The following is a 27,041-nucleotide window of genomic DNA, read 5'->3' as shown; positions in this document are numbered from 1 at the left end:
TTTAGACCCTACCTTGTGATGCTGCTCCACAATTCCTGTTGCTCAGAAGCCTGGAGAGTGGCCTGTTGATAGATTTGGGGGGCATGTTCTAGAAATAGCAAATACAGCCTCTAGCCCCGATTTCTCCTCTGCCTGCAGGTTTTCTAATGTGTGCCTTGTGGAGATGGCAATAAATATTGGACCAAATATTTGGTTGCCAACACATTTTCACTCACTTTTGCAGTGGGTTTGCTTGAAGGATGCAAAGTAATATTTCTAAATGAGATAATTTTACAAAATTAGTTATCTCTGATCTTTATTTTTTCACATAGACAAGATCAGCTTAGTCAATACTTTCTCCACTTACTTACAAAGTCTAAAGAATATTAATTACAACTTAGCTTTTTCTTTAACAGTGCCATTTAAAATTATACAAGAACAGATTTTTTATCTGAAAGTCATAAGAAGAGTTGTTAAATACTACATGTACTAGAATATTGATCTTAATACTCAACATGCACATCAGTTTCATTATCAGAAACACTTTAAATCTGTATGTTAATAACTGAAGAGAATTATTTTGCTTTAATAATGTGGTATGCATCATCCTTCATATATTCCTAAAGCAGGATGTATGTTGTACATTTATATACAACAGTTGGTTTCAGCACAGACATTGCAGTGTCATGCTTTCATTCAAAATTAAGATGCCATATTTTCATTACAATCGCATGGCATCTCAAATGCAATATATTGCTTTGCAAATGCAAAATAATTTCACAGACTGGCCTTCATGATTGGGGAAGAGAATAATGAAATGAGATATATTTTACACAAATGAAAAAATAAAAGATTTATCATAAATATATGGACCAGTATATGACATTGAAGAACAAGAAGCAGAAAGGAAACAATGCTCTTGCATAAAGATCAATTCGCTTTGCTGCTGATGGAATGACAGGCTTGGGAGGAGGTGGCTTCTTGTTGTTCTTTGCTTGAGATTTCCCGAGCCCACTGTTGACTTCAATGGGCTTTCCGTAACAGTCATAGTTTGATAATTCAAAATCTCTTGGCAAACTTCCAACGATGCTGAAATCATTGGATCTCAGATCAGATTTCGAGGTGCAAACTTTTTTGCATCTGGTCTCGCCAACCTATGAAATAAAGAGTTTGGGAAATCATGATCTACTCACAAATATTTTATTCACAAACAAAATGCACCTGTGAGAGAACGCAGCAAACAAATATATATGAAATTACTTGTTGATGGGGATTCACAACATTAGCTTAATTTGCAGGAATGGTTGTAATATTGAGTACTTAAGGATGATCAGTCTATCATATAAACTAATCTAAACAGTCATAATTATATAATTTTGCATATACAAGGTGCCTCATGCTGTGGAACTAACTATGCTATATTGCTAGATTATATTTTAAGGTGACAGAGAGAGAGAATATTTTTTCTAAGTGGATTCAGAGCACAAGAAAGTTGTTAGATTGATATCATTTAATACTTACTTTACACAGGGGCTCAGAGGCTGCAATTAGGATTGGAATCTGGAAATTGCAGTACTTTATCCACCAAGCTTGAACACAGAAAGGTTCCCCATACCAGATAGCTAATATGCCTAAACCCTGTCAGAGAGGGACCTCCTCTAAAGGAGAGAGAGCACCCTCCTTGTATCAATAGTCCTTGTCCCTCTGTAATGACTGCAACAAAGGTACTACAGCATTTTCCCAGAGCCACTGCTAGAGGATCTCATGAATGGAAAACTCCCCTGAGAGACTGAAGGGCAACCTTTTTCCCAGCTGTTCGTTCCCTCAACACTCCTGGGGCAAAGGGGAGCAGATCATGGGGAAGGGAATTTAAACTCAGCTGAGTCTGTCTCTATCCCAGACTTTCCCTCTTTGCTGGTACACAGAAAGGCAATTTTAAAAATAAATTGATATTTGATGTAATTCAAGGACTAAGGTTTTGAAAAACAGTTACCGATACCTGATCTGCAGAGAGTTTATATTTCAGCTGTTACAAACACCATAAAAAGATTAAACCACCACACAATCCAGTCAGCCTGAAGAGATTTGGAGACCACTGCTAAGCATCAATGGAAGGTGGATATCTAACTGTCTTCTGTGCATTTGAAAACCTCTCCCAGAGACTCCTTTCATTTTAGAATATTCAGAGAAGCAGTCAAAAAATAAAAATGTAAGTATACTGGCTTAACAGGTAATTTCAGGACTGGAAAGCACATCAGGACTTTTGAATCAACTGAAAAAATATTTTGGGGTTTATATTTTACCCCTCTTTGAAAACTGCCAAGGTACACTGCATAAAAATAAATCTTAGCATCAGGATTGGTACATCATACTATCACTGCTCATTTATTTATTTTTCTTATCTGATCACAATGGTTTTGGGGGAGGTAATCAAGTGTTCCATTATGACCATGGGGTTCATCATATGGTGCCACATTTGCCAAACTCAATTTTGTAGACAAAAACGGAGGATTTGCAAACAGAATGCACTAATGTTGCTGTGCTAGTTACCCAACAAAAATCAGTTTTTTTTAAATGATACATTTTACTTCAGAGGTAAGACAAAAAAACAAACAAAAACAAAACATGTTTGGATGCTGTAACTGCATCTGCCTGAGCAGCAAGAAAGGAGAACTTGAAGGATTGGGGCCCAAGTCAGTTTTTAATTTAAATGTTTTCGATCAAGATTCATTGACTTCTTTTTTTTTCACTTGTTATTAATCTGTATGTATTTTAGGGTATCTGACTCATTTTGTCATGATTAAAACCAATCAGGTTTGATGAATGGATATACCATAGACTCATAAGAACATAAGAATGGCTGTACTGGGTCAGACCAAAGGTCCATCCAGCCCAGTATCCTGTCTACCGACAGTGGTTTTACAGAGGGTTTGGGTGCACTCTGGATGTTTACTTTTGGGTGTAATTTCACCACATTTTTCCTACTAATGTGCTTTTTTGCATTCAAGATAATGATTGGGGCCCAAGACCTTTATTAAAGATGCTGATGACACTAATGAAGCATTAGAGGGAGTCAGAGGGTAATTTGTTGCCAGGGTGATTCTAGTAAAGCAGTGGTCACCAACCCGTGGATCGCGATTGACTGGTCGATCCTACAGGATCTTCCACTCAATCACCATCTCAGGTGGTGCAGCGTGCCTGCCACTAAGACAGGCTCCCTACCCCGGCCCCACACCGCTCCCAGAAGCAACCAGCGCAGTCCCTCGGCTTCGGGGGTCTCCCTCTACATACTGCTCCTGGTTGCAAGTACCACCCCCACAGCTCCCATTGACTGGGAGAGCTGCGGGAGTGGTGCTTAAAGAAATGGGAAGCACGCAGAGCCACGTGCCCCCCACCCCCTCCATGGACACACTGGCCCATTCCGGGAGCAGTGTGGGGCCGGGGTAGGCAGAGAACCTGCCGTAGCCTCGCTGTATCTGCCACTGACCGGGAGCTATCAGAGCTAAGTACTGCCCGGTTGGAGGCCTAGCACAATGGGGTCTTGGTCCAATGTAAGGGCTCCTATGTGCTATGGTAAAATACACATTGAACAAAAACAAATTTATTCCGTTTGCACAAAACACATGTAATCAAGTCATGATCACTTTTACCTAAGCAACCATTAACTTTTAGTTCTGTGATGAATCTTGTCAATATGAGGTGTGGTAATAGAATCTTCCACATAATGGTTGCAACAATTTTTGAGTTAGTAAAATTGTCATCAATAATTTCTAGAAATTCCAAGGATGTTTTAGTACCGGCAACATGAGACTTCCTGCATATGTTCTTAGATTGAAGTTCCTCCTGATGAGTTTTTTTCTCTCTACACACTATAACTAGGTGCATAAGGAGCCAGTCATCCTGTTCTCTAGTGTGACTTGGTGGTCCATAACAGACCAACTAGTACTCCATCTTGTGCTTTATCTCTTAGAAAACTGATCTATTGAGTCTTGCCCTTAGCAGGCAAACCTGATGCTAATACATAGTGTGATGAGTTCCTAGGATCATTACCTAGAATGTATTCTATCTATATGTTTTTAGGGCAGTTTGACTAAGTTTCTTGTGTTTTACCAAGGAAGTTGGTATGATACTAAAGTACCATCTTTTCAGTAAATTCTCAACACTTGTCCCTAAACCATCTTTATGGCAGAGCAATAGCATGAGAAGTAATGCTTAGCTACAAAAGACACAAACCAACAAAATCCAAGGTGCCCATGGTCTGCTTGTCTTGAAGTCAGCAACAGGTCAAAGGTATTTAATATTGCCTTCACATACATACACAGTGGTTTAGCTGTCAAAGTCAAAACTGTGCATGTAATGAATCTGCAAGAAAAATCTCTGATGTTAAAGCACACAGGTGAAGGAAAAAGCACTATGGTAAGATCAAAGGAATGGTCATATATGTTATAAATCAGCATAGATGAATATAATATGCATCAGATGCCAAAGCCCAGAAATATGTTAGCAATGCTCTGAGAAGATTAGCAAGAAATATGCCTATTTCTTCTTAAGACTGACTGAGTTGGGGGTGTTATCACCACCTTCAGGGAGCCATTCACTGTCTGCCAAAATCATTATTCTTTTAGCAAATGTTCAGTTCAGTCATCAGCACACATGTGTGGGATGGCTTCTATAAATGGGCATGATGAAAATGTGACTTTTCAAATCCAGGAGGATTTGCCAGAGTTAACAATGTAATCTCTCTCTGCAATCACACCATGAGTGGTAGCAAAGAAAAAATGACTCATCTTTCAAACAGTTCTCCTTTTCCCTGTTTTTTTCACTATATGATGTTACTCTGCAGTGGGAAAAAAAAATCAAACTCCCACAATGGTTCCCATTAAAAAGTCAGAATTTGCTTAAAAAAAAAAAAAAGTTACCACAGCATCAGAGATTATCAAAATTTTCTCAATGCTTAGAACCAGTGATATCTATGGAAACTGTGTGGTAAAGGTGGCTCCTGATGTGTAGATTGATATGCATTAGATCTTTCCGCACTAGCAAAAGCTACAACAGCAACTGAATCTTCCTTTGTTTTCTCACACATAGGTGTTCATGTGATTTTGTTAGATCTACCAGATGCCTTTTGATAGCAGTGATTATGAAGCCCTGTTAACATATCTGTAAACCCTAGCACTTCCCTTTATACGTGTCAGTCTTATCTCTCACAGATTCTAGATGGTAATTTGGGGCAATTGGTTTTCTTTACTAAGGACTCTCTCATGTGTAATTCTGCCAGGTTCTGTCTTGTCTCCTTTTCATCCAGGGTTTGGGTAGAGAGGAAGTTTAGCTATCTGAAGTGTAGGTTGGGGAAGACGATGCTGATAGGAACATCTGGAAATGCGGTGATAATTCTATCTGTCCTCTCAGCCATAGGTGTGTGCCCATTTTTTGTTTCTAGAGTTCACAGTCTGAGGCTGTTGTTGAAACCTCTGTTGTTCTGAGTGCAGAATTGAAGAGAAAGGCATTTCTCCATCTTTCTCTGGCTCGGAAATTGGGACAATTTCTTAAGACCTGCCATATATGATCCCTTTGTCATACTGTCACAGCTGCACTCAACAGAAAAACTCAAGCTAGGCTCCCACTGGTTTAAAAGAGGGAGTTTCTACCAGGGAGGGGCTTTCTTGACTTTGGAATTTACTTTTATTCCCCACTCTCAGTTCTAAATAGCATCAATCTTAACCTTTAGAACATGCTGCAAAGGCCACCATTTTACACAGACTGGGAACTGGAGGAGCTAAGGGAGGCAGAGCGGTATGTTGATGAGGCTTTGTGGGACACTGTAGATTTGTCCCACCTCCAATCAGACACCCCTGTGTTGTTAAGTAGGATGAAAGGCCCAGGGAAGGAGAGCGGTCAATGGGAGCAGAGGGAAACCTTCCAATAGTTGGGACCCTTCTTCCAGATGATGTTGGGGTATCCTCTTACATTGAGGTTACCTCTCCAGGGGAGGGACCTCAGTCATTAGGAAAAGGCAGGTCTTAGTAATGAGAGATTCAGTCATTAGAAATAGAGATAGCTGGGTTTGTGATGACTGGGAGAACCGTATGGTGACTTGCCTGCCTGGTGCGAAGGTTGCAGATATCTCAAGGCATCTAGATAGACTTATGTGTAGTGCTAGGGTGGAGTAGGTGGTACATGTAGGTACCAATGACATAGGGAAGGGTTGGAGAGACATCCTTGAGGCCAAATTTAGGCTGCTAGGAAAGAGATTGAAATCCAAGACCTCTATGGTAGCATTCTCAGACATGCTTCCAGTTCCACGCGCAGGGACAGGTGGGCAGACAGAGCTTCAGAGTCTCAATGTGTGGATGAAATTTAGGTGGGCAGAGACTTCTCTTAGAGGAGAATCTATTGACAGAGATTCTCTAGGTTCTAGTCAGGAGGAGAGGATGGAAGAGGATAAAGTATGGGCCAGATCAGATGAGAAACATTTACATAAAAAGAATCTGACACATCAGAAAAGGGCAGACAATTAAACAGTGACAAGTTTTTAAAGGGCTTGTACACAAACACTAGGAGTCTAAATAATAAGATGGGTGAACTAGAGTGCCTCGTGTTAAAGGAGGATATTGATATAATAGGCATCACAGAAACCTGGTGGAGTGACGACAATCAATGGGACACAATCATTCGGGGGTACAAAATATATCGGAAGGACAGAACAAGTCATGCGTGGGAGGAAGGGGAGGGACACTATATGTGAAAGAAATTGTAGAATCAACTGAAGTAAAAATCTTAAATGAATACACATATTCCATAGAATTGCCGTGGATAGAAATTCCATGCTCTAATAAGAATATAACAGTAGGGATGTATTATCAACCACCTGACCAGGACAGTGATAGTGATGATGAAATGCTAAGGGAGATTGGAGAGGCTATCAAAATGAAGAACTCAATAATAGTGGGGGATTTCAATTATCCCCATACTGACTGGGTACATGTCACCTCAGGATGAAATGCAGAGACAAAATTTCTCGATACTTTAAAAGACTGCTTCTTGGAGCAGCTGGTACAGCAACCCACAAGGGGAAAGGCAATTCTCAATGTAGACCTGAGTGGAGCGCAGGATCTGGTCCAAGAGGTAACTATAACAGGACCACTCAGAAACAGTGACCATAATATAACAACATTTAACATTCCTAATCTACTAGAGTTCTTTGAAGGGGTCAACAAACATATGGACAAGGGGGATCCAGTGGTCCTAGTATACTTAGGTCTCCAGAAAGCCTTTGACAAGGTCCCTCTCCAAAGGCTCTTATGTAAATGAAGTTGTCGTGGGATAAGAGGGAAGATCTTTTCATGGATTGAGAACTGGTTAAAAAACAGGGAACAAAGGGTAGGACTAAATGATAAATTTTCAGAACGGAGGGGTAACTAGTGGTATTCCCCAAGGGTCAGTCTTCGGACCATTCCTATTCAACTTATGCACAAATGATCTAGAGAAAGGGGTAAGCAGTGAGGTGGCAAAGTTTGCAGATGATACTAAACTGCTCAAGATAGTTAAGACTAAAGCAGACTGTGAAGAACTTCCAAAAGATCTCACAAAACTAAGTGATTGGGCAACAAAATAGCAAATGAAATTTAATGTAGATAAATGTAAAGTAATGCATATTGCAAAAATAACCCCAACTATACATACAATATGATGGGGGCTTATTTAGCTACAACTGATCAGGAAAGAGACCTTGAAGTCATTATGGATAGTTCTCTGAAGACGTCCATGCAGTGTGCAGCAGGAGTCAAAAAAGCAAATCGGATGTTAGGAATCACTTAAAAAGGGATAGAATAAAACGGAGAATATTTTATTGCCCTTATATAAATAGATGGTAAGCCCACATCTTGAATACTGCGTACAGATGTGGTCTCCTCATCTCAAAAAAGATATACTGGCATTAGAAAAAGTTCAGAAAAGTACAACTAAAACAATTAGGGGTTTGGAACAGGTCCCATATGAGGAGAGATTAAAGAGGCTAGGACTTTTCAGCTTGGAAAAGAGGAGACTAAGGGGGGATATGATAGAGGGATATAAAATCATGAGAGGTGTGGAGAAAGTGAATAAGGAAAAGTTATTTATTTGTTCCCATAATATAAGAACTAGGGGCCATCAAATGAAATTAATGGGCAACAGGTTAAAAACAAATAAAAAGAAGTTGTTCTTCACACAGCGCACAGTCAACCTGTGGAACTCCTTGCCTGAGGAGGTTGTGAAGGCTAGGACTATAACAGGGTTTAAAAGAGAACTAGATAAATTCATGTAGGCTAAGCCCATTAATGGATATTAGCCAGGATGGGTAAGGAATAGTGTCCTTAGCCTCTGTTTGTAAGAGGGTGGAGATGGATGGCAGGTGAGAGATCACTTGATCGTTACCTGTTAGGTTCACTCTCTCTGGGGCACCTGGCATTGGCCACTGTCAGTAGACAGGATACTGGGCTGGATGGATCTTTGGTCTGACCCAGTATGGCCGTTCTTATGTTCTTATGACTGAGAGACATGATAAGGACTGGCATTTCTGAGTGAGCCTGGGTATTGTTTGCGTTTGATTTTAAATCTCTGGTTGGCTATTTTCTAGTTTTGGGAGGAGGGGAAGTTACTGTTTTTATCTGTACCTTTAATAATGTTATGGGTGTCCAGAGCCCAGGATAGATTCTGTTTTATTGATCATAAATTGAAAGAATAAATAAATAAATAAGAACACCTGTTGCCAGACTAAGCCCCATGCAGGCGGTATATCTATCCTACTAAGAAGAATCGTTTGGGTGCACTCTTTTTTCCTACTAATGTGCTTTTTTGCATTCAAGATAATGATTGGGGCCCAAGTCCTTTATTAAAGATGCTAATGACACTAATGAAGCATTAGAGGGAGTCAGAGGGTAATTTGTTGCCCGACTTATTCTAGTAAAGCAGTGGTCACCTACCGATGGATCTCCCACTCAATCGCGATCTCAGGTGGTGCAGCGTGCCTGCCACTAAGACAGGCTCCCTACCCCAGCCCCAAGCCGCTCCCAGAAGCAGCCAGCGTAGCCCAGCCACCTCAGGGGTGGGGGGCTCCCTCTGCGTACTGCTCCTGCCCCCACAGCTCCCATTGGCTAGGAAAGCTGCTGGGGCGGTGCTTTCAGAGAGGGGAAGCAGAGCCATGTGCCCCCCACCCCCTCCATGGGCATATTGGCCCCTTCTGGGAGCAGTGTTGGGCCGGGGTAGGCAGGGAACCTGCCTTAGCCTCACTGCGTCCACCACTGACCAGGAGCTACTAGAGTAAGTACTGCCTGGTGGGAGGCCACACTCCAACCCTCATCCCTGAGCCCCTTCCCAGAGCCAGCACCCAAACCCCTTTCTGCATCCCAGCCCTGAGCTTCCTCCCAAAGCCAGCACCCCATAGCTCCTCCTGTACCCAAACTCCCTCCCAGAGCCCTCCTGCACCCCTTCCCAAGCTTGGTGAAAGTGAGTGAGGGTGGGGGAGCACCCCCATGGAAAAATTAGTGGGTGCTTTGCACCCACTGGCAGCCAAGCTCCCCTCACCCCCTCCCACTTCCTCCTCCCCTGAGCACACCGTGTCCCCCCTCCTCCACCTACCACCCAGTGTTTCCCACCCAGTCACCACCAAACAACGGTTTGGCAGCATTAGCGTGCTCCAGGAGGGAGGGGGAGGAGTGGGAACGTGGCGCACTCAGAGGAGGAGGCAGGGAAGAGGCGGGGCCTGGATTTGGGGAAGGAGTTGGAATAGGGGCAAGGAGGGGGCGGAGTTGGGGTGGGGACTTTGAGGAAGGGGGTGGAATGGGGGCGGGGCAGAGGGGAGTCGAGCACCCACAGGAAAGAGGGGAAGTTGGCGCCTATGCTGCTACCTGAAACAGCATTCCTATGTTTTTTTTTAGTCTCAAATTCTCCATCTCTTTTAAAACATCATTTCTCCCTTGCTTTCTGTATGCTTCTTAATGTTTTCCTCTTTTGGTCATTGGTTTTCATGCCTTATTCTGTTCACCATTAAGTATCTCCTCACCCTGGTTTCTGTAATCTGTACTAGAGATAGGCCCAAGCTGTATAATTTGGATCTACTTTGGAGCTCCTTTCAGTCCTTCGTAGTATGAAGAACCAGCTCTCCAAAATGTCAGGCAGTTCAGATATGGAGTTTTCAGTCAGGCATACTTTTAATTTCCAAACTTGGGTGCCAAAATTTAGGCACTTAAGCCCATAGTTGGACACCTAAATAAGTAGGCTTATTGCAGAAGTGCTGAGCATGCAACTCTGCTCAGCACGTCTACCAATCAGACTTCTTATGTAGATACCTAAATATGGATTCAGGTGCTTTACTTTAGGCACCCAACTTTGAACATTTTGACTTCGTTCCCTCGGCCCTGAAATAAGCAAAATACAGTGTGTCAAGCTCAAAGGGAATTAAAGCTGAAATGTTGAGGATATGGAGCACTTTGGCCCTCTCCAGGAACTACCAGTCTCAGAACACCTGTTCTTAAAGGGACTGCACCTTGCACCAGAGAATCAGCTAGACCCAAACCCCACTATCATTTAAGAAGACAACCCTATCGCAGAGACAAATTCTGTCCTACTACATAAATGCTTCCAAAATTTCTCAGAAAAAGTAGTGTTTCATTTGTACCTATATTCTAGCCAGCAGAAGCCATAAGCACAGCTCTCCCTATCCAGCAAACATTATTCCCACCAGGAGAAAAAGGTGTTCGCATATAAGGGTCCCTGATAGCTTGGAGGAACACACAAAACTGTGCAGGCCAAACCGTCTTCATCTTGGAGTGCCCTACTCAGGCTCCTGTAATGAATGACCCACAGAGTAGGCCCCTGCAGTTTCTGGGGAGAGAAATCAGGACTTGAGTACAAGCCTTCATCCCACTTCTGCCCCTCCGTGTGTGTGTGTGTGTGTGTGTGTATGTGTGTGTGTGTGTTGGGAGGGAATATTTCTGTCGATTGTCTATGCACAATCCCTGACCTATATCTGGCCCTTAAAATCTATAGTGATATGCTATCTTTTAGGAAAGCTTTGCAGAACACTACTATCGTATAGCACAGATGAAAGACATGATCACAGAGAAACACCTAATGTTCTTGCACAGCGTGGTTCAAGCAATTAAAAGGACTTCACACAGTGGATAGGGGATATGCAACCAGAGGAATACATGATTTGGATAGAGGATCACATAGATCTGTTTTAGCTAGCAACATCATAGTCATTTTAAAATGTTAACCTTAATTAAGCTGCATAAAAGTAATCAATTTTGACAGAAGTAATCAATAGATTCCATACTGCTCTGCTGGAACATTGTATCTATGGTATTCTGTTGTAAGGAATTACTGAAATTGGTACCCATCTAAACACAAAGGGCATGGTCATAATTCCCAGCTGTTCATGCTCAGTGCACCAGTGTTGCTATGCCACCTTTACCCCTCCCCACAATCCAGGGATGACTGGGGGTCCAGAGTGTCTCCTTGCACAAGCTAAAGCAGCCACGGGGTTGGTTTAACTTATGCCAGCCAGAATGATTTCCTAGGGACTCTACTGCCAGCTGGGAATTGGTGGAGTATACCATAGTCCAACCCCAGCATGTTGCTGGTGCTGGTGGACTTGTAGAAATTGGTGTATGTCAGCTTTTCACTAACCCAGGACCGCCCCCATGCTGGGTCAATCCTCCCATGCCTTCTCAGAACAGCTTTTTAAGGTAATTTATTGGACTCAAAGTGTCCTTGGCAGGACCCCAGCCGTATTTTTGTTCATTTAAAATTGTTGAGTCATTGGAAACCATAAGCCAAATTAGCGCCTGGTATAGCTCTATATTTCCTCCTGCAGAATAGACATCAAGTTAAATATCATCTAGGACAGGTGAGGGTTGACCTGTAGAGTCCACATCTCTCTAAACAAGAATGATGTTACTGCCATGTAAAGCCAGCATCCATATAGAAAACTTTGGCATGGGACAGTATGCATAACCATATAATGACAACTAACAGATTTCTCCATCAGCTCTAACAGCACAAGAAAAGGGGGGGCAGTTTAACAGGGAGAGATCTCCCCTATTTATAAATGCCAGGACCTCTGGGTCCCTAGGATTAGAAATTCTTTACGTATAATGCAGTACAGCTGTGGCCATTTCAAGCAAAGCAGTGAGACTGATGTTACTTGAGTATGCTCTTAATAAATGCTTACTGAAAACCCGGACAGAATTAGACCAAGTTATAATTTCACTGCTGCTATTAGAAGTGCAAGATTATCATAAAGTTGCTTGTCACTTGATTTACTTGAAGCACAGCAGCAGGCATCTTATTAGGATGTTAAAAAAATGTGCTTCACGGTTTTTTCACTGAGAACATCTGAACGCAAGTCATTTGTGGTGTACTGTTCAGAATGTTGCCCATTAATGATCATGGTGCATAAAGAATAATGTGTTTTGGCTATTTCTAATCTCATTTTTAAGATTAAAACTATTAAACTATGAAAAATATTTCTTAAATAACGATGACTGAGAATCACATATCATAGCTCTTACCTGTAAAGTGCTGATGTGCACAGGGGTCCCTGTACCATTTACTGTGTTCTTTTTGGCTACATTGCCTCCTTTCCCTTCTGCTTGATCTGCCTTGGCAATTTTTGCTTTTTCAGCTTCAATTCTCTTTGGATTGTTCAGCATTACCTGAACCACTGCATACTCAACCAGCGAAGCAAACCCAAAAAGAAGACAAACAATCAGCCAGACATCTAAGGCCTTCACATAAGACACTTTGGGAAGTTCAGCAGCAAGAGTCATACATTCAGATGCCAAGCTGAGCACCGAGAAGATACCTAGAAACAGTAAAGCAATATATTAAAGTAATGAAAACTGTGCAGTCTTCTTAGCCTCTTCCCTGCTGGAGCTCTCTTGCCAGTCCCCGAAACATGTATACTGCTACATTCTAATGGATGACATTTCTTATGAGTGAATGGAACTTCACGATGTAGCAGGTATGCTATGCAAGAAATGACCATCTGCTGAATATATGATACACATACTTTCAGTTAATTAATGGCTTAATAATCTAATCTAGACAGGATTTTATTAATATTAATAACCCAAAATGCCTTGAGAGATAGATAAACAGACATAGAGATGCTAAATTACTTATGGTTACACACACACACACACACACGCACACACACAGTCATTTGAGTATGTACATCTAACTCTGGGAAGATGGAAGGGAATGAAATACACTGTTAAAACAGTTTTTTTCCCTCCATATCCTTTAGCGCTAACATGATGGCCCAGAATTAAGCCAGCGCTGTCTCAGGAATCTAGACAGCATGGAAAATACTTAAAATGGTCTTTATCAGTGTAACATGTCTAAAGTACAAGTTAAAACTAGGCTTCTGGCTAAAAATCAAAAAGAAAACCTGTCCACAATTAGCTGCACGAAGGAAGGAAATAAAATGGCCAGGGACTGCATGGTGTTTTATAATCTCAGCTTCAGATGACTGGTGCTCAGAGGGGGCCTTTGTATGGTCCCAATGAGCACCACTTTCCTAGAAGGTTCTCAAAGCTCAGCAACACCCAGGGATACATCTCACTAGTGACAAATGTGGAGATCAGCTCAATTAAGCAGTTCAGTCATATGCAGTTATGTGCTGAAAAGGCTTTCTAAATGGTTGTCAGATTAGGCATACTTACACCCTCTTCCCCAAGTCAGAACTGCCATTTTTGGTGCTATGATCTCTATTGGTAAAATTTTTCCCTCAGTTGCACCTGTGCAATCTCAATGAAGTAAGTGATGTTGGATGGATGTAAATAACTGCAAAATCTGGCCTTAAGAAGAGGCATCAAGACAGCCCATACTATCATCTAAGTTGCTGACATATGTTGTCCAATATACACACTAAAATATTAATTCATACAGGGATTTTTTTTTCTGATCCATATCCACTTATGTTTGGAAAATTTTAATGGTCCTTATAATATTTGTACTGCTCCATCAAATAAATTTTAAACCGAACAGGGCACAAAATATCAGACTTTATCACACCCTTGTTTATTTTGCTTAGATTTTGGTGAGATTGTAGTGGCCAGTATATTCAGAACTGCTATAATTAGAAATTTGTCTCCTATCACCTTAGAATCCCAGATTTTATTTAGTACGAGGCATTAATCTAACACTGGCAGCTTGTCAGATATTAGCTACTAGAACAAAGATGGGGGGAATGATAATAATCAAAGTGATATGATTTCAAAGTCAAAATCTTTCAATGTACTGTCGAGAAAGAGATAATATCCCTATATCATTCTAAAGCTCAAAATTGCAGCTTTCCATTGGTGTAATGCATTTATTTCCTGCCCTAGTGAGATATCAGACTGATATCACTGGGCCAAGAGTGAAAGTAGCAAATCCCTGTGCTTGGACCAGATGATTTTCCTTGTTTCATATCTGAAGCATTTGAGCACATACAAGAAATCCCCCTTTTTCCTTGCCTTTCACGTCATTACGAACCACTTATCTGAGATGATCTCATTAGAGATTTCCACTTCCCATTTTTAACAGTGGGGAGTGGAAATGCAAATACAATGTTAGAGTTAAATAAAGCTCTATGCCCTATTTACTGTTCACTCTATAGAAAATGCTTAATACACCTATCCACTTTCATTCAACAGCCCTGAGAATCAACATCTATTCTGAACCTGAATCACCTCACTAGTAGCCAAACAGACTACCAATATGGGCTAGTAATTATCTCTTTGTAACTGGATATTCTTTGTAATATGTAATTATTTTTACTGTCTTTAAATAGGTTTATTGGCCTAATAAGCCATTTTTGTTAGTATTATGTGATAGGTGCTGAAAACAGTTCTTTACAGTCACTGCCCAGAAGTACATAAGATCTTGGAGCTTACGATTTTGGGCTTAAAGTTGGAAAACTAACTTGTAAGTCCTACTGACTGAAAAGATTACAGCAGAGTTTTCATCAGTTTGTTCAATAGGGCAGCTGAGTCCACAATGGCCTTCTGCTAGTTTCCATTTGTCTGGAAACCTGGGGTAAAAAGTTCAGTGTCAGAACAAAAGAAAGGAAAGAACGTTTTATCAGATTAAGGAAACAATATAATCAGGTGGAGAAAATATTCTATTAAGTAAACATTTACTGCAAAATCAACCCTGACATGGCTTAGAGAACCTGACAGCAGTTTCGTAAGTTGCACTCTGAGTGCTGCTATATTAGGTGCTTACCTAAACTGGCCCAAAGCAAAATGCTGGAATACAGTTGGGGAGAAAAAAAGAAACTCAAAAGTAGAAATATAAACAACAATATTTTATTCCTATGGAGCACTAAGAGGAAGGGCTTGGAGCCCCTCCACAATTTTGCTGGGTAGAGAAGTGCTTGGCCTAGGCTGGGAATGTATCTGTTCCTCTTCCCTCTCCTAGGGCCCAGGTAGGTAGCAGAAGGGGTTTTAGCCAGGAATACAGAACGGGGCTGCTCAGTGCCAAGAACGTACCAACCTTTGCAATTCACAGGTTTAAGGTTACATTTCAATTCCTAAGCCTCATGTCCTGATTTCCGTTTATGGGGACTCCCCTACTCTGTGCATACACTCCTCCTACCATGTTTTTTTCCCAGTTACATAGAACTCCTAACCTGACTTCTCTCATGGCTCCTTCTAGCAATGTGGGATTCTTTTATACCTGGATCCTCTTGAAACCCCCTTCCATATGTAACCTGCTACTTGGATTCCCTCTAACTTCTTTCTATCTCAGAAAATCTCTATTGCATCTTTACTACCTGACTGGTGAGAAAGGTTTTTTTTCTTTTTGAAACAGCCCTTGTTCAACAATGCAGCTAGTCTAAGCCTGGCTCCTCTCAATTTCATGGAAGAGGTGTCCAGTAGCACAAGTAGTAACATTTCCCCTTCCTTCCCTGATTTCTGTGTGTTGCACTGTAGCAGAGCACTGACTTACAGGCACGGCACCTCCTGCTGGTCATCCATGAATTAGCTCTCTCAGCCCCAGAGTGCCATCTATGGGCCAGTGTCTCACCCTCTGTTACCTACGACCTGCAGTCCCTTTATATCCACCACATATAGGTCCCACATCCCTCCCAAACTACGGCGCCCCTTACCTTGGAGTGCTGCCCCTCACCAAGGGAACCCCACTCCCCTGAGCCCAGCTGACCCACCTCAGTGACCCACTGCCAGTCCTCATCTAGCCCCTTCACTCAGGGGAAAACTGCAGTCTACAATGGCCACTCATCATTGGCTAGGGGGTTGGACTTGCTGCCATTCCCTACATCTCCAGTACCTTCTTAGGCCTTCCTGTCAGGCCTCATGCTGGGAGGTCACCAGGCCTGAGCTCCCCAGCTCAGCCTGCCCATTCCCCAGCACTGCTCTGTTGAAAGTACCCTGTGCTCCTAGGCAGCCCAATCCTTCCCACTCTAAGGCTGGAATGAGACTGCCTGCCTTCTAGCTCACAGCCCTCTTTATACCAGCCCTACTGGGCCCGGATAGGCTGCTACCTGTCTTCCCCTGATTGGCTCCTCGGGGAGCTCTTTCCCGGAGCTGGTTTTAACCCCTTTCTCTTTGAAGCGGGGTGCTTGCCCTGCTACATGCTCAAATAGCAACTGATAGATAGTTCCTTTGCTCAGTACACAGTTTCTGGGGTCTCTGCACGGTACAACAAATGTAGGCAGCAACCAAGAAGCTGGGTTTGACGAAACACAGGTACTAAGAATTGCCATACTGGATCAGACCTGTTTTCCACATATCCTACTTCCGTTTTAGAGGGATGTGTAAAACAGCCCTTGGTGGACAGTAATGGAATAAGCAGTTCATAGAAGTTTCTTAACCTCTGTCAGCTAGCAGTTGGCTTATGGCCCTAAGAATGATGATTTATAGCTCTTATTTTTTAAATTTCTATCTGAGGCAATGGCGGGTGTTTTCATTAGGTTGCTAATCCAGCAGAGCACTTAAGCATGTATTTTGCTGGACTGGGAAGTAGTCAATAATTCCTTTTTCAATCCTTAATTTTAATCCTTTTAATTCTAGCTTCTCAGCCTCAATGTTATTTTCTGGCAATGAGTTCCACAGGTTAATTATATAAAACAGTATTTCCTATCTGTTTTAAACATACTACCTTTAAAAACCATTGGTCTCCTCTTTGTTCTTATCTGAGAAAAGGTACACAGACGCACCTGATTTGCCTTCCTTGTGACACTGTTTATTTTGTAGACTTCTATCATGTTCCCTCTTATTAATCTCTTTAAATTAACAGATCTAATCTTGTCACAGTCTCTCTTCAAATGGAAGTCTTTACATGTCTCTAATTATTTTGTGGCCTTTCTCTGTATTTCTGTTAAATTTTATATGAGATAGGGTGACCAGAACTAGCAGAATTCATGGTGAGGCATATCACTGATTTGTGTAATGACATTAAAATAGTTTCATCATTATTTTCTCTCTTATTCTCTATACATCCTAACTTTTTTTTCTTTTTCTTTTTGATAACTGCTGCAGAGGAAATGTCATACACAGCAACCCCCAGGTCTCTCTGAGTAGTTAGAGTTAATTTAGAATCCAGGCATGTGAGAAGTTCAAATTCTTCCTTTCAATGTGTATTACCTGGCATTTGTCAATAAAATGTACTGCCAATTTATGTAGCTTTATTAGATTTCTCTGCAATTCTTCAGTCTTCTTTAGTTTTAACTAACATAAATAACCTTATGTCATCTGCAAATTTTGTCCAGTCCTGCTCGTTTGATGGATACCAGCAGGTTGTGCTGAGATCAACCTACTGAATCCCATGTGCTGCTAAGCCTCCTGAGTCTGAGTAGTGATTAGTCACTGTTCCAAGTTCTGGCTCTCAAGTGCTCTCCCCAGCTGCAGACCCCATATGTGACACCCCTTTTGGGCAGTGAGACCCTGAACCCTGGATGCTTAGGCCCAGGAACCAGTGCCATAGCCCTCCTGAGCCCCCAGTAGTTTAGACTCATTCTCCCCCAAGAATAATCTGGCTGGCGGAGCTCTGATTTCCCTAGTTACACCCAATGGGCACCACATACTAGTAAAGTAAGGCGCACAGTTTAGCAAAGGAATTTCTTAAACAGACTTTACTCTTAGAAAGCATAAGAGCATTAGAGATCTATTGAAAACAAACTCTCGAATGCAATCCAATTTAATCTAATCTGACCCTCTTTTGGGACTCGCTGGATTTGATCCAAATCTTTAGAGAAGGCGAAGACAACCATTTTTTTCAACATCCTCCTGCTAAGTCATGTGCTCTTGGTGATGAAAAGTCTCCCCTTGGCTTGCAGAAGCCCTCTTTTATATAGTCTGCCCGCCTTTGGTCAGCTAAAGAAAAAACACAGCTCTTCTAGTCTAGTCACGTGATCGAGCTGGTGTGGATTCCAGTCCCCTCCTCTCCAAACAGGTTTTTGTGAAGACACAGTCCAGTCAAAGGCAGAAACCTCATTGTTCAAGCAAGTGAGAGTCATTCAATACTGATGACAACTTGACTTCTGTGGCACACCTTTCCAGACATAGCACCTCACTGCTTGCCAGGTTCCTGCTACCAAATGGATGATCTAATTCAGTGGTTCTCAACTAGGGGTCCGATGCTCCCTGGGGTGCCACAAGCAGGTTTCAGGGGGTCCGTCAAGCAGGGCCAGTGTTAGACTCACTGGGGCCCAGGGCAGAAAGCTGAAGTCCCCCTGCATGGGGCTAAAGCTTGGGGCCCTAAGTCCTTCCACCTGGGACTGAAATTGAAGCCTGAGCAACCTATCTTCCTGTGGGCCTCAGGCAATTACACTGCTCGCTATCCCCCACCCCAGCTTTTATATGCAGAAAACTAGTTGTTGTGGCACACGTGGGCTGTGGAGTTGTTTTATAGCATGTTGGGTGAGGGGGAGGACTCAGAAAGAAAAAGGTTGAGAACTCCTGATCTAATTCATAATGACTGCTGCAAGTACAAATAGAGTTCATAAAACCAACTGGAATTCGTAATTGGACACAGACATATTCCCTACACTAACATGTCAATTCTTCTGACTAATTAGTGAACATAACAAACAGCTTTTGCCCACTGACTTTCAATGTGTCTTGTGTTCCTAAGTCACTTGAATGCTATTGAAAATTCCACCCATGGAATTTAGGCACAATTATGTTTATTTCTTGAACCAATTCCTTAAGACTGAATTGACAGTAACCACTCTCTCCTCTTATGGCTCTCTATAGCTAGCTATTCCAGAAGCAATCTTTTAAGGTGTGGAGCAATTGCTTCTCCAAAGGTTGTACAAATGTGACATGGTCAGTCGAGACAGATGGAGTTAACAAAACCTATTATTGTTGCTTTGTTGGATTTAGTTGTCTCTGATCTCTCTCAATACTGCATGCGCAATACAATTTTCCTCGTACAAAAGAAAAACATTAGTATAATTTTACAAGCATATTATATTTGCATTTTGACTTGGGATTTGTTTCAATATGGATTATAATGTAAAGTCCACTTCACACCAAATTTTTATCTCATTAGACTATAAAAAGTCAAAACTTGAGGATGCTGCTATAAAGTTAGGTTTGTCCTGATGCCATACGCAAAACACAATGCCTGTAATTTGTGGGGACTTCAGTCTCAATCTTCCCTCTCACTCCAACCTCCTGACCAAGGAGTAGGCAAATTATGTACAATCCATTGCTTCCATTTGGGGTCACACCAAATACCACATAATTATGTTGCTGTATTTCATTTAAAAAAAAAAAAAACCAGACACATATACTCATTCTGAGACCAGGAAATACTCTGAAGATTGTATATATATAATCCTCAAATACTGTACAATCTGCAACATGCTTCTTATAAATTTAAATGTTCAATTAGTTCAACCTTTCTACTAAATTACTTTTAAAAGATGTAATATTTATGCATATGAAATATAAAATTTCAAGTTTTAAATCATATTGGAAATGACTATATGAAAAAGACTTTTTTGCAACAGATTTTTTTATTTCACAAAAACATGTATTTTCCCTATACTACTATATAAAAATTCCTCCATCTAAACATTATTTCTCTGTTACATTTTATATTCATGATCCTTGTAAAGCTGTACACACTGTAAAGTTAGAACATGATATACTCCATGTGCCATCAAACTAAAAATAAACTATGTTTCATAGACAAACATGTTTTTAGAGGAGCAAGTAAAAAAGAAAGGAGAAAGTATATGCATGTGATGGATATGCTAAAATACTCCTTTGAAAAAAGACAAATATTAAATAGATTTTATTTTCACTTAACATCTATTAGAGTATCATGCACAATCCAATTAGTCAAGTTTTTTTTTCTTAATTAATTCTATGCCCCTAGTGCTTGGTAGCAAATGAAGGATCTGATCTTGCTCTCATTCAAATCAATGAGACTTTTCTCAAAAGCAGCAGCACCCCTGAAGACTAGAATTACCTCTTCTAAGCATGAATTCAGTCCACAGGAAACCTTAATGTAAATTCTTACATGTTTTGCTGAACAGGATGGAGCACATGGTTAAAGTACTTTGATAAATCAAGGCCCTGATGAGACAGAAGCCAGTCAGATAACGTTGGCCATTAATCCTCTTCAGAACATTACTGCTATTTCATCTTCAAACAACTGCTGCAAGAGGTAGGTATTCTACACCTTAATAATCATCTTGATTAGCCATCATGTATATTATATATGTATTCAAGTTTCTATAAGGTGCCTATCACCACTGTATCTGTGGTGTACACTATACATGTATAAGATAAAAGCGAGAACTTTTCCAGGTATGGAAAGTAGATACATCACAACTTCCTTGCCTCAAAACCACATTAGAAGGCAGAGCTAGGAAAGCCATGCCTAAACACTAGATATGGCATTAAGCAAAAGCCTGGATGAAGAGATGTGTTTTATAGAGGCTAGAAATGGGAAGGTTTCAATGAAAATGAAGACCATGCAATGGGATGCAGTTGCTTTCAATACCCCATCTTTTGCTATCAAAGCAACTGAAAAGGGTAAAGTGGTGCTAAGTGTGTTCTGACAGTAAGTGTAAATGTCAGTTACCCAGTGGCACTCTTGCAGCACTTGCATCAGGATTGATCCAAAATGACAGCCACGACAGAACAACAATAAGCAGTGTAGGAGCATAAACACCCATCATGTAAAATCCAACTTGTCTTCTTAAAGTGAAGATTACTTCTACACAAGTGTAATAACCTTTAAAGAAATAAACACATTAATGTTCCAAATGTTTTACAGGCCGACCTTTTCAGATTTGAATGTCTTAGCATTACTCAGAATCCTGCCCTGTTGAAATCAGTCAAAATTCTGCCCATGATTTCAATAAGGCTCTCAATGAATTAGGCTTAAAACAAATTGTTTTCCCCAAAACCAAATAGTTCATCTGAAAACATGTTTGAAGCACACATGTGAGCTTACAAAACCTGAATGAAAAAGAGAGCTGTAGCTCATGACTGGCCTGCTGCACTTGACCTTTCAGAACACAAAGAAAATCACAGTGCCTGCTGCTAAATCCATCTCTAGATTTACAGATCTTTCTACACAGAAAAGTAAAGTAATATCTTACTGCTAGTGGGTGTTCCTGCAGGCATATGAAAGGTCATATTCAGGAAGCCAAATAGGGACAAGCAAAATCAAAGAGAGAAAAGGGGGCCTGAGGGGATTCTACTGTATTCCAAGGAAGTATAATGCATGGACAGAGACTAGGGTTTTCAAGCATCCAAAAAGAGTTAGGCTTCCCAACTCACACTGGCAAAATTCTGTTCTCGAAGATGCATGGTCTCCAAAAGCAGAATTTTGCCAAATGGGAGCAGAGCACTTATCTCCCTAAAGCTCGTGTGAAAATCCCAGCCGGTATCAATTTTGTGAAAAAAGAAGGAAACGCTTATTAAAATAAGGTGTACAACTATGAAGTCTTGTTCAGATTAGAAAAAAATTGGAAAAGTAGAGACTTAAAGCAGGGCTTAATGAAAATTGCCATGACAATGAAAGTTAATACAGATAATTTTTCGTGTTGGGACAAAATTTTAAAAAAGATCTCTACATTTAAAATTAGGAAAAACTAGGCAAAGAGGCTCAGGCTTATTTAAATATGGAACTTCATCACACAAACATACTGCTGGACTACCTGGAAAGGTGACTGGAGCAAAGAGTAAAAATGAACTCCTCAGCCCAGTATATTTGCTGGTAGAGAATGAAGGGATCAAGGAATATGGTGGTAAAAACAGTAGCCAAATTCTGATCATATTTAAATTCATGTAACTCCACTAACATTGTCTTATGTTCACCTGATTTGGTAGTATAAAAATAACTCCATAAACTTCACTCTCACCATCTCAGAGCAAGACTTTTCCCAGGTGCTTTATACAATACAAATTAGTCTATCCAGTTAGTAGCTAAAGTTAGTGAAAAGCAAGTATATCTTAAATATAGAGCTTAAATAGCAAAAAGGGAAATACATTCTTTTTTATGTTGTTACGTTAATAAATTGTTCACCACACACACACACACACTCACAAAAACAGAGTTTATAGTTTGAAGCTGTTTGAATATATAATAATCACAAAGCCAAGTACAAACAAAAACAGAAGAGAAAGAGTTTTCCTTATTATTTTGTAGGTAGAAGACATCCATATGCTCTTAATTCTTCTTCTCCCCTTTTATGATCTTTAGTCTGCGGAATTCTTCCTATGCAGTTTGTGAATCATTTCCAGATATTTTCAAATTCTTATTTATTTTCCACACTATTTATGACTTTTATGTGTTCGGCTGTTTGCGTTAGGTCAAATTCATTCTGGCTTTGGCTAATGGCCTTGTATCATCTTTCAATAAGCAGAGTATAATATTCTTTGCCATCACCATTTATCATAATGGTATCCATTTAGCATTTTCATGAGAAATTTCTGTCTGGCACACAAAGAAAAAGAAATGCAGGGACTTCTATTTTAGTGCAGGCAATGATTATCATAAAAATGTAATCCCCAGATTTGCTTTTGCTTGGACATGTACAGAACATACGGATCCAATCCTACTTCTACTGAAACAAATGTTAAAAACACCCATTGACATAAATGAGTGAACAAGGTTGGGGACTATGTTTGCAGTTGTCATTCATTTCCAGCATAAACCATAGCTTTGAAATCCGGTTTGTACATTAATGCGGTGCTCTTGGACAGTACATGAGATTGGCTTTAATTTGGTATTGCAAAGAGATGATCTCCACCATATGCCTTCAAAATAAATCAATATGCGAACCTAGCAATTCCTGCCTGTATCTGCAAAGAACCTACAACAATACCTCTGAGAGTCATCTCAAGGGAGTGTTAAGTCCAAAGCCTAGTTATTACAAAGGTGAATATTAACAGAGTTAGTACAAAAATGATTTTTGACAAAAATGAGTCAAAATTTGACAAAAACTTTCATGAAAATCTTACCAGTTCTAAATGTTAACTCTTTCTTTCCTATGAGAAAGAAAGAGAGAAGAACACCGAAGATATTCACGATCTACCATTAAATATCTTCTTTTTCTATCATAAGGGAGCACCACTACTCCCTCCCCCAAAATATAAACAAAACCCCAATTAATCCCACTCAACTGTCAAATATTTTTCCAGCATCCAAGCACAGCACAGCAATTGTATTCCATTTTTCACCTAAGTATTCCATTTTTCACCATCCAAATAAGATGGAACAGCCTCTTTTTTGTGATCTGGTGCTTCCTTATTTTATTTCAATACCATCTGGCCATTTGAAGCTGAAATTCAATTTTTTTAGTCTAATTATTAGCACTTTTGTGAGTAATGTGTTGTTTAATTGTTTAAGAATTCAATACCCCTGTAGCTGCTACATAAACTGGTATCTTATCCGAAAGTAGGGGTGAACAGAATTGTTGACTAGCACCTCTGGATAGTACTTTTTACAGCTGTATAATTTTGCTGGATGTAGAGTAATTCTATAATATTTTAACATGGTAAATCACTCAGAGACAATGGATTACCTAGCAAAGACTTGGATTGAGAAATCATTCCTGTTGTAGTTAAGACAATAGTTCCAAGGAAAATTTACATTGAAACCTGAAATAATGCAAAGCTCAACTGATTTCAAGTTCCAATACATACTTCAGACTCAGATCAAATTAGCTCTGACGATTATTACAATTACCTGGGAACTCTCCAGATATAGGGTATGACTCCATAGTACCTGCAGGATAACAAACACTATCCTTTGACAGAGCAGAATTTCTTGATGATCGCAAGGGGAGCCTCAGAGATTCCCTTCCCCTTAGCTCTTCTTTCTGTATTTTGCTGGAAGCTTTCTGCAAGCCAGCAATATATGTTTCAAAAAGCACTGACCAAAATACAACAAAAAACATGCTCAGTTCAAAAAGAAATGCTGGTCATTGCTTCTGGATGTGAGCAATTTCATAGCTATGATTGTTGGCAGAAATCAGTGGCAGTAGAAACAGACAATAAATCGCTAGAAGCCATATTACACAAATCATTGTACATAGCAGAGCCTGGATTTCAGAATATCATGAAATTGCAAAAGAACAAACACAGGACCTGTAAACAGTTTTTGGTTTTTGGTTTTTTTTTTAATATAGTAAACATGCTTTCAAGAGCACCCTATCAAAAAAGCTAGAAACTGCAGGAAGAAGAGTTTGAAGTAATACTCAAGTATTCTGAAATAAAATTTGACAAGCTCAAACAAAAAAAACTAACAGGACTCAACCATAGTACAATTTGAAAGAGTAGTTCTAGCTGAATGACCACCCAGGAAAGCCCAGGCACTTTCAACACATAAAAACTTATCAGGATAATGGAAATGAAATTGCTATGGGAGGATTAGAGACATCTAAACAAAAATAAGGATGTCATCTATCCTGACCACCAACATCTCAAATGTCTGTATAAGTTTATGGTTATTATATTTGGCTGTTATTGTGTTATTCACATCTAAATTACTGATTAGTTAAAAACTAATGTCCTCTTTCACAATACAAAAACTATCAATGCAACTATTCATTAACAATATACAATAACTAAATGCAAATTGAAATCTTTAACAAATAAATTAGTTAACAGAATTATGTACCTGTGCCTTTATAATATTTGGTACAGTTACCATATTCAATATCCTCTTCTTTAATGTCAAACTGGGGCAAAGCAATTTTTTCTAACTGAACAGGATCTCCAGATTGCCAGATAAATCGTAAATCATCAGTTGTGTAACCAACTACAAGAAAAAAAAAAAATTTAAAGCTACCTTACACCTGAGTTAATTCAGCAAAAATATCTATATCTATATATATGCATGTATGTATTTCTTTCATTTCTTGATTCCTGCTTCCTGTCATAAAATGATCAGTTGATTCACAACTAGATTTTTATTGTCTATTTGTTAATTAGGAATTGATGGAACTCTGTATTACTGAAAATCTGAAACTGAATGAGAGTGTTATTTTAGCACTCAGTATTGAAACAGAGAAAACAGTTCCTGATTCCCTACAACTTTTAACATCATATTGTCATTTAGATTCTGATTCAGCAAAGAAAATTAACATATGCTTAACTTTAAAACACGTTCTTAAGTCCCATCAACTTCTGTGGGATTTAAGACTGTGTTTACGTGGCTTTCTGAACTTGGGCCTTTCATGTGTACAAAGTGGCCTTTCATGTGTTCCCTTCTGATTTGGACAGACTTAAGGGCCTAATTCAGAAAAGCATCCCTTCAGCAAAACACTTAAGCATGTGCTTAACATTAAGTACATGCCTAAATTCTACTGAAGTCAATGCCGTTTCAGAACATACTTCAATTTAAACATTTGCTTAAGTGCTTTCTTAAATACAGATAAACTTAAGCACATGCTTAAGTGCTTGCCTAAATCTGGGCCTACACAGATCACTTTTGACCACTGCATTTATACATAGAGCAAAGCAGTGGAAAAAGCAGGCCCATGATGTTTGAGCATAAAAGGCTGTTAACTAAAAGTGCAGTCACAATCGTGATTTTTACATGTTATTTTTCTGTCTGCCTGATATTCATTAAAAATGGAGTTAAACCCAGATAGGGCATGACAAGTAGTAGGAGGAACGGGGGAACATAGACAGGGTAGACTGAGAATGCAATGTAATTTTTTTCTAAGAATGCAAATGTTTAAGAAATGCTTAAAGAGCAGTTCCATTCAGAGGGTGAGAATTAGGCAGATGACTTTCACATTTGAAAAATATCTGTGATAAAAAACTAAAATGTGAATGTCCCTCTAAAACGTCTCAAAACTTAATACTTATTATCTACCTCCACATTTGTGTCATAAAAGCTATATCATGAAAATAATTTTAATACACCCTTAATAAATGTATCTCACATCCTCAATATGCACAGCAAATTACAACAAAACTGTTATAGTCAAGTGGGGGGAGTACAGAGGGTGTGCTTAGTAGACAGTGAGAAGTGTTTAGGATTATTAACAATAACTGCAGATAAAGAATTAGTGAGGGAGTGGGAGGCAAGCATATGGTCAGGGTAGCTGATGATGCAGCAAAGAATCAGAGTAGAGGGAGAATGCAAGTCTAAGAGGATACCTCAATTAGCAGAGCAGAAGAGTAAAGAGACGGGAGACCAGAGGCAGTTACGGGCACAGTCATGAAGGATACTTAGTATGTGTCAATTTTCAAGTGGCTGGGAAGTCAGTAAAGGTCTTTCAGGACAAAGGTGAAAGGTATGAGAGAGGTGGCAGCACTCCCAGCAGACTGGAGTTTGAATAGGAGGATTTCTAAGAGGCCTTGCAGGAAATGTGTTGTAAAAATCAAGGCATGAAGTAACTAATTCACAAAAAAGCAGTTCTTTGTGTGAATGCTGAGGAAGCCGCGGACTACATTGCAGAGGTGGACTAGTAAAAGATAGTAATGAAAGCTGCAGTGAAGATTTTGGAGTCAGGGATAACTCCAAGATTATAGCCCTGTGAAGTGCCAGGAAGGTCAGAGGCGACAAAGGAAATGCATGTCTTAGAGACATGG

General features: G+C 40.1%; 1 protein-coding gene across 3 annotated transcripts in view; it reads right to left on the bottom strand.

Moving 5' to 3' along the window:
- Positions 1-285: 285 nt before the first annotated feature.
- The window catches only part of GLRB (glycine receptor beta), a 74,159-nt gene continuing 47,403 nt past the window's right edge, over positions 286-27,041 (bottom strand). For 2 of the 3 annotated variants that reach the window (XM_075066345.1, XM_075066346.1), the window contains exons 7-10: positions 25,117-25,257; positions 21,067-21,219; positions 12,531-12,823; positions 286-1,133 (exon numbers count right to left, since the gene is read on the bottom strand). In XM_075066345.1, the coding sequence (XP_074922446.1) occupies positions 837-1,133; positions 12,531-12,823; positions 21,067-21,219; positions 25,117-25,257 (884 nt within the window). In that variant the 3' untranslated portion in view covers positions 286-836. The remainder of the gene's footprint in view (positions 1,134-12,530; positions 12,824-21,066; positions 21,220-25,116; positions 25,258-27,041) is intronic. The other variant, XM_075066347.1, reaches the window with a different exon arrangement.

Source organism: Chelonoidis abingdonii, chromosome 5 (assembly GCF_003597395.2).
Source record: "Chelonoidis abingdonii isolate Lonesome George chromosome 5, CheloAbing_2.0, whole genome shotgun sequence".
Classification (NCBI taxonomy): domain Eukaryota; kingdom Metazoa; phylum Chordata; order Testudines; family Testudinidae; genus Chelonoidis; species Chelonoidis abingdonii.
The sequence above is the reverse complement of the archived record's forward strand: the minus strand, read 5'-3'. Positions and strand labels throughout refer to the sequence as shown.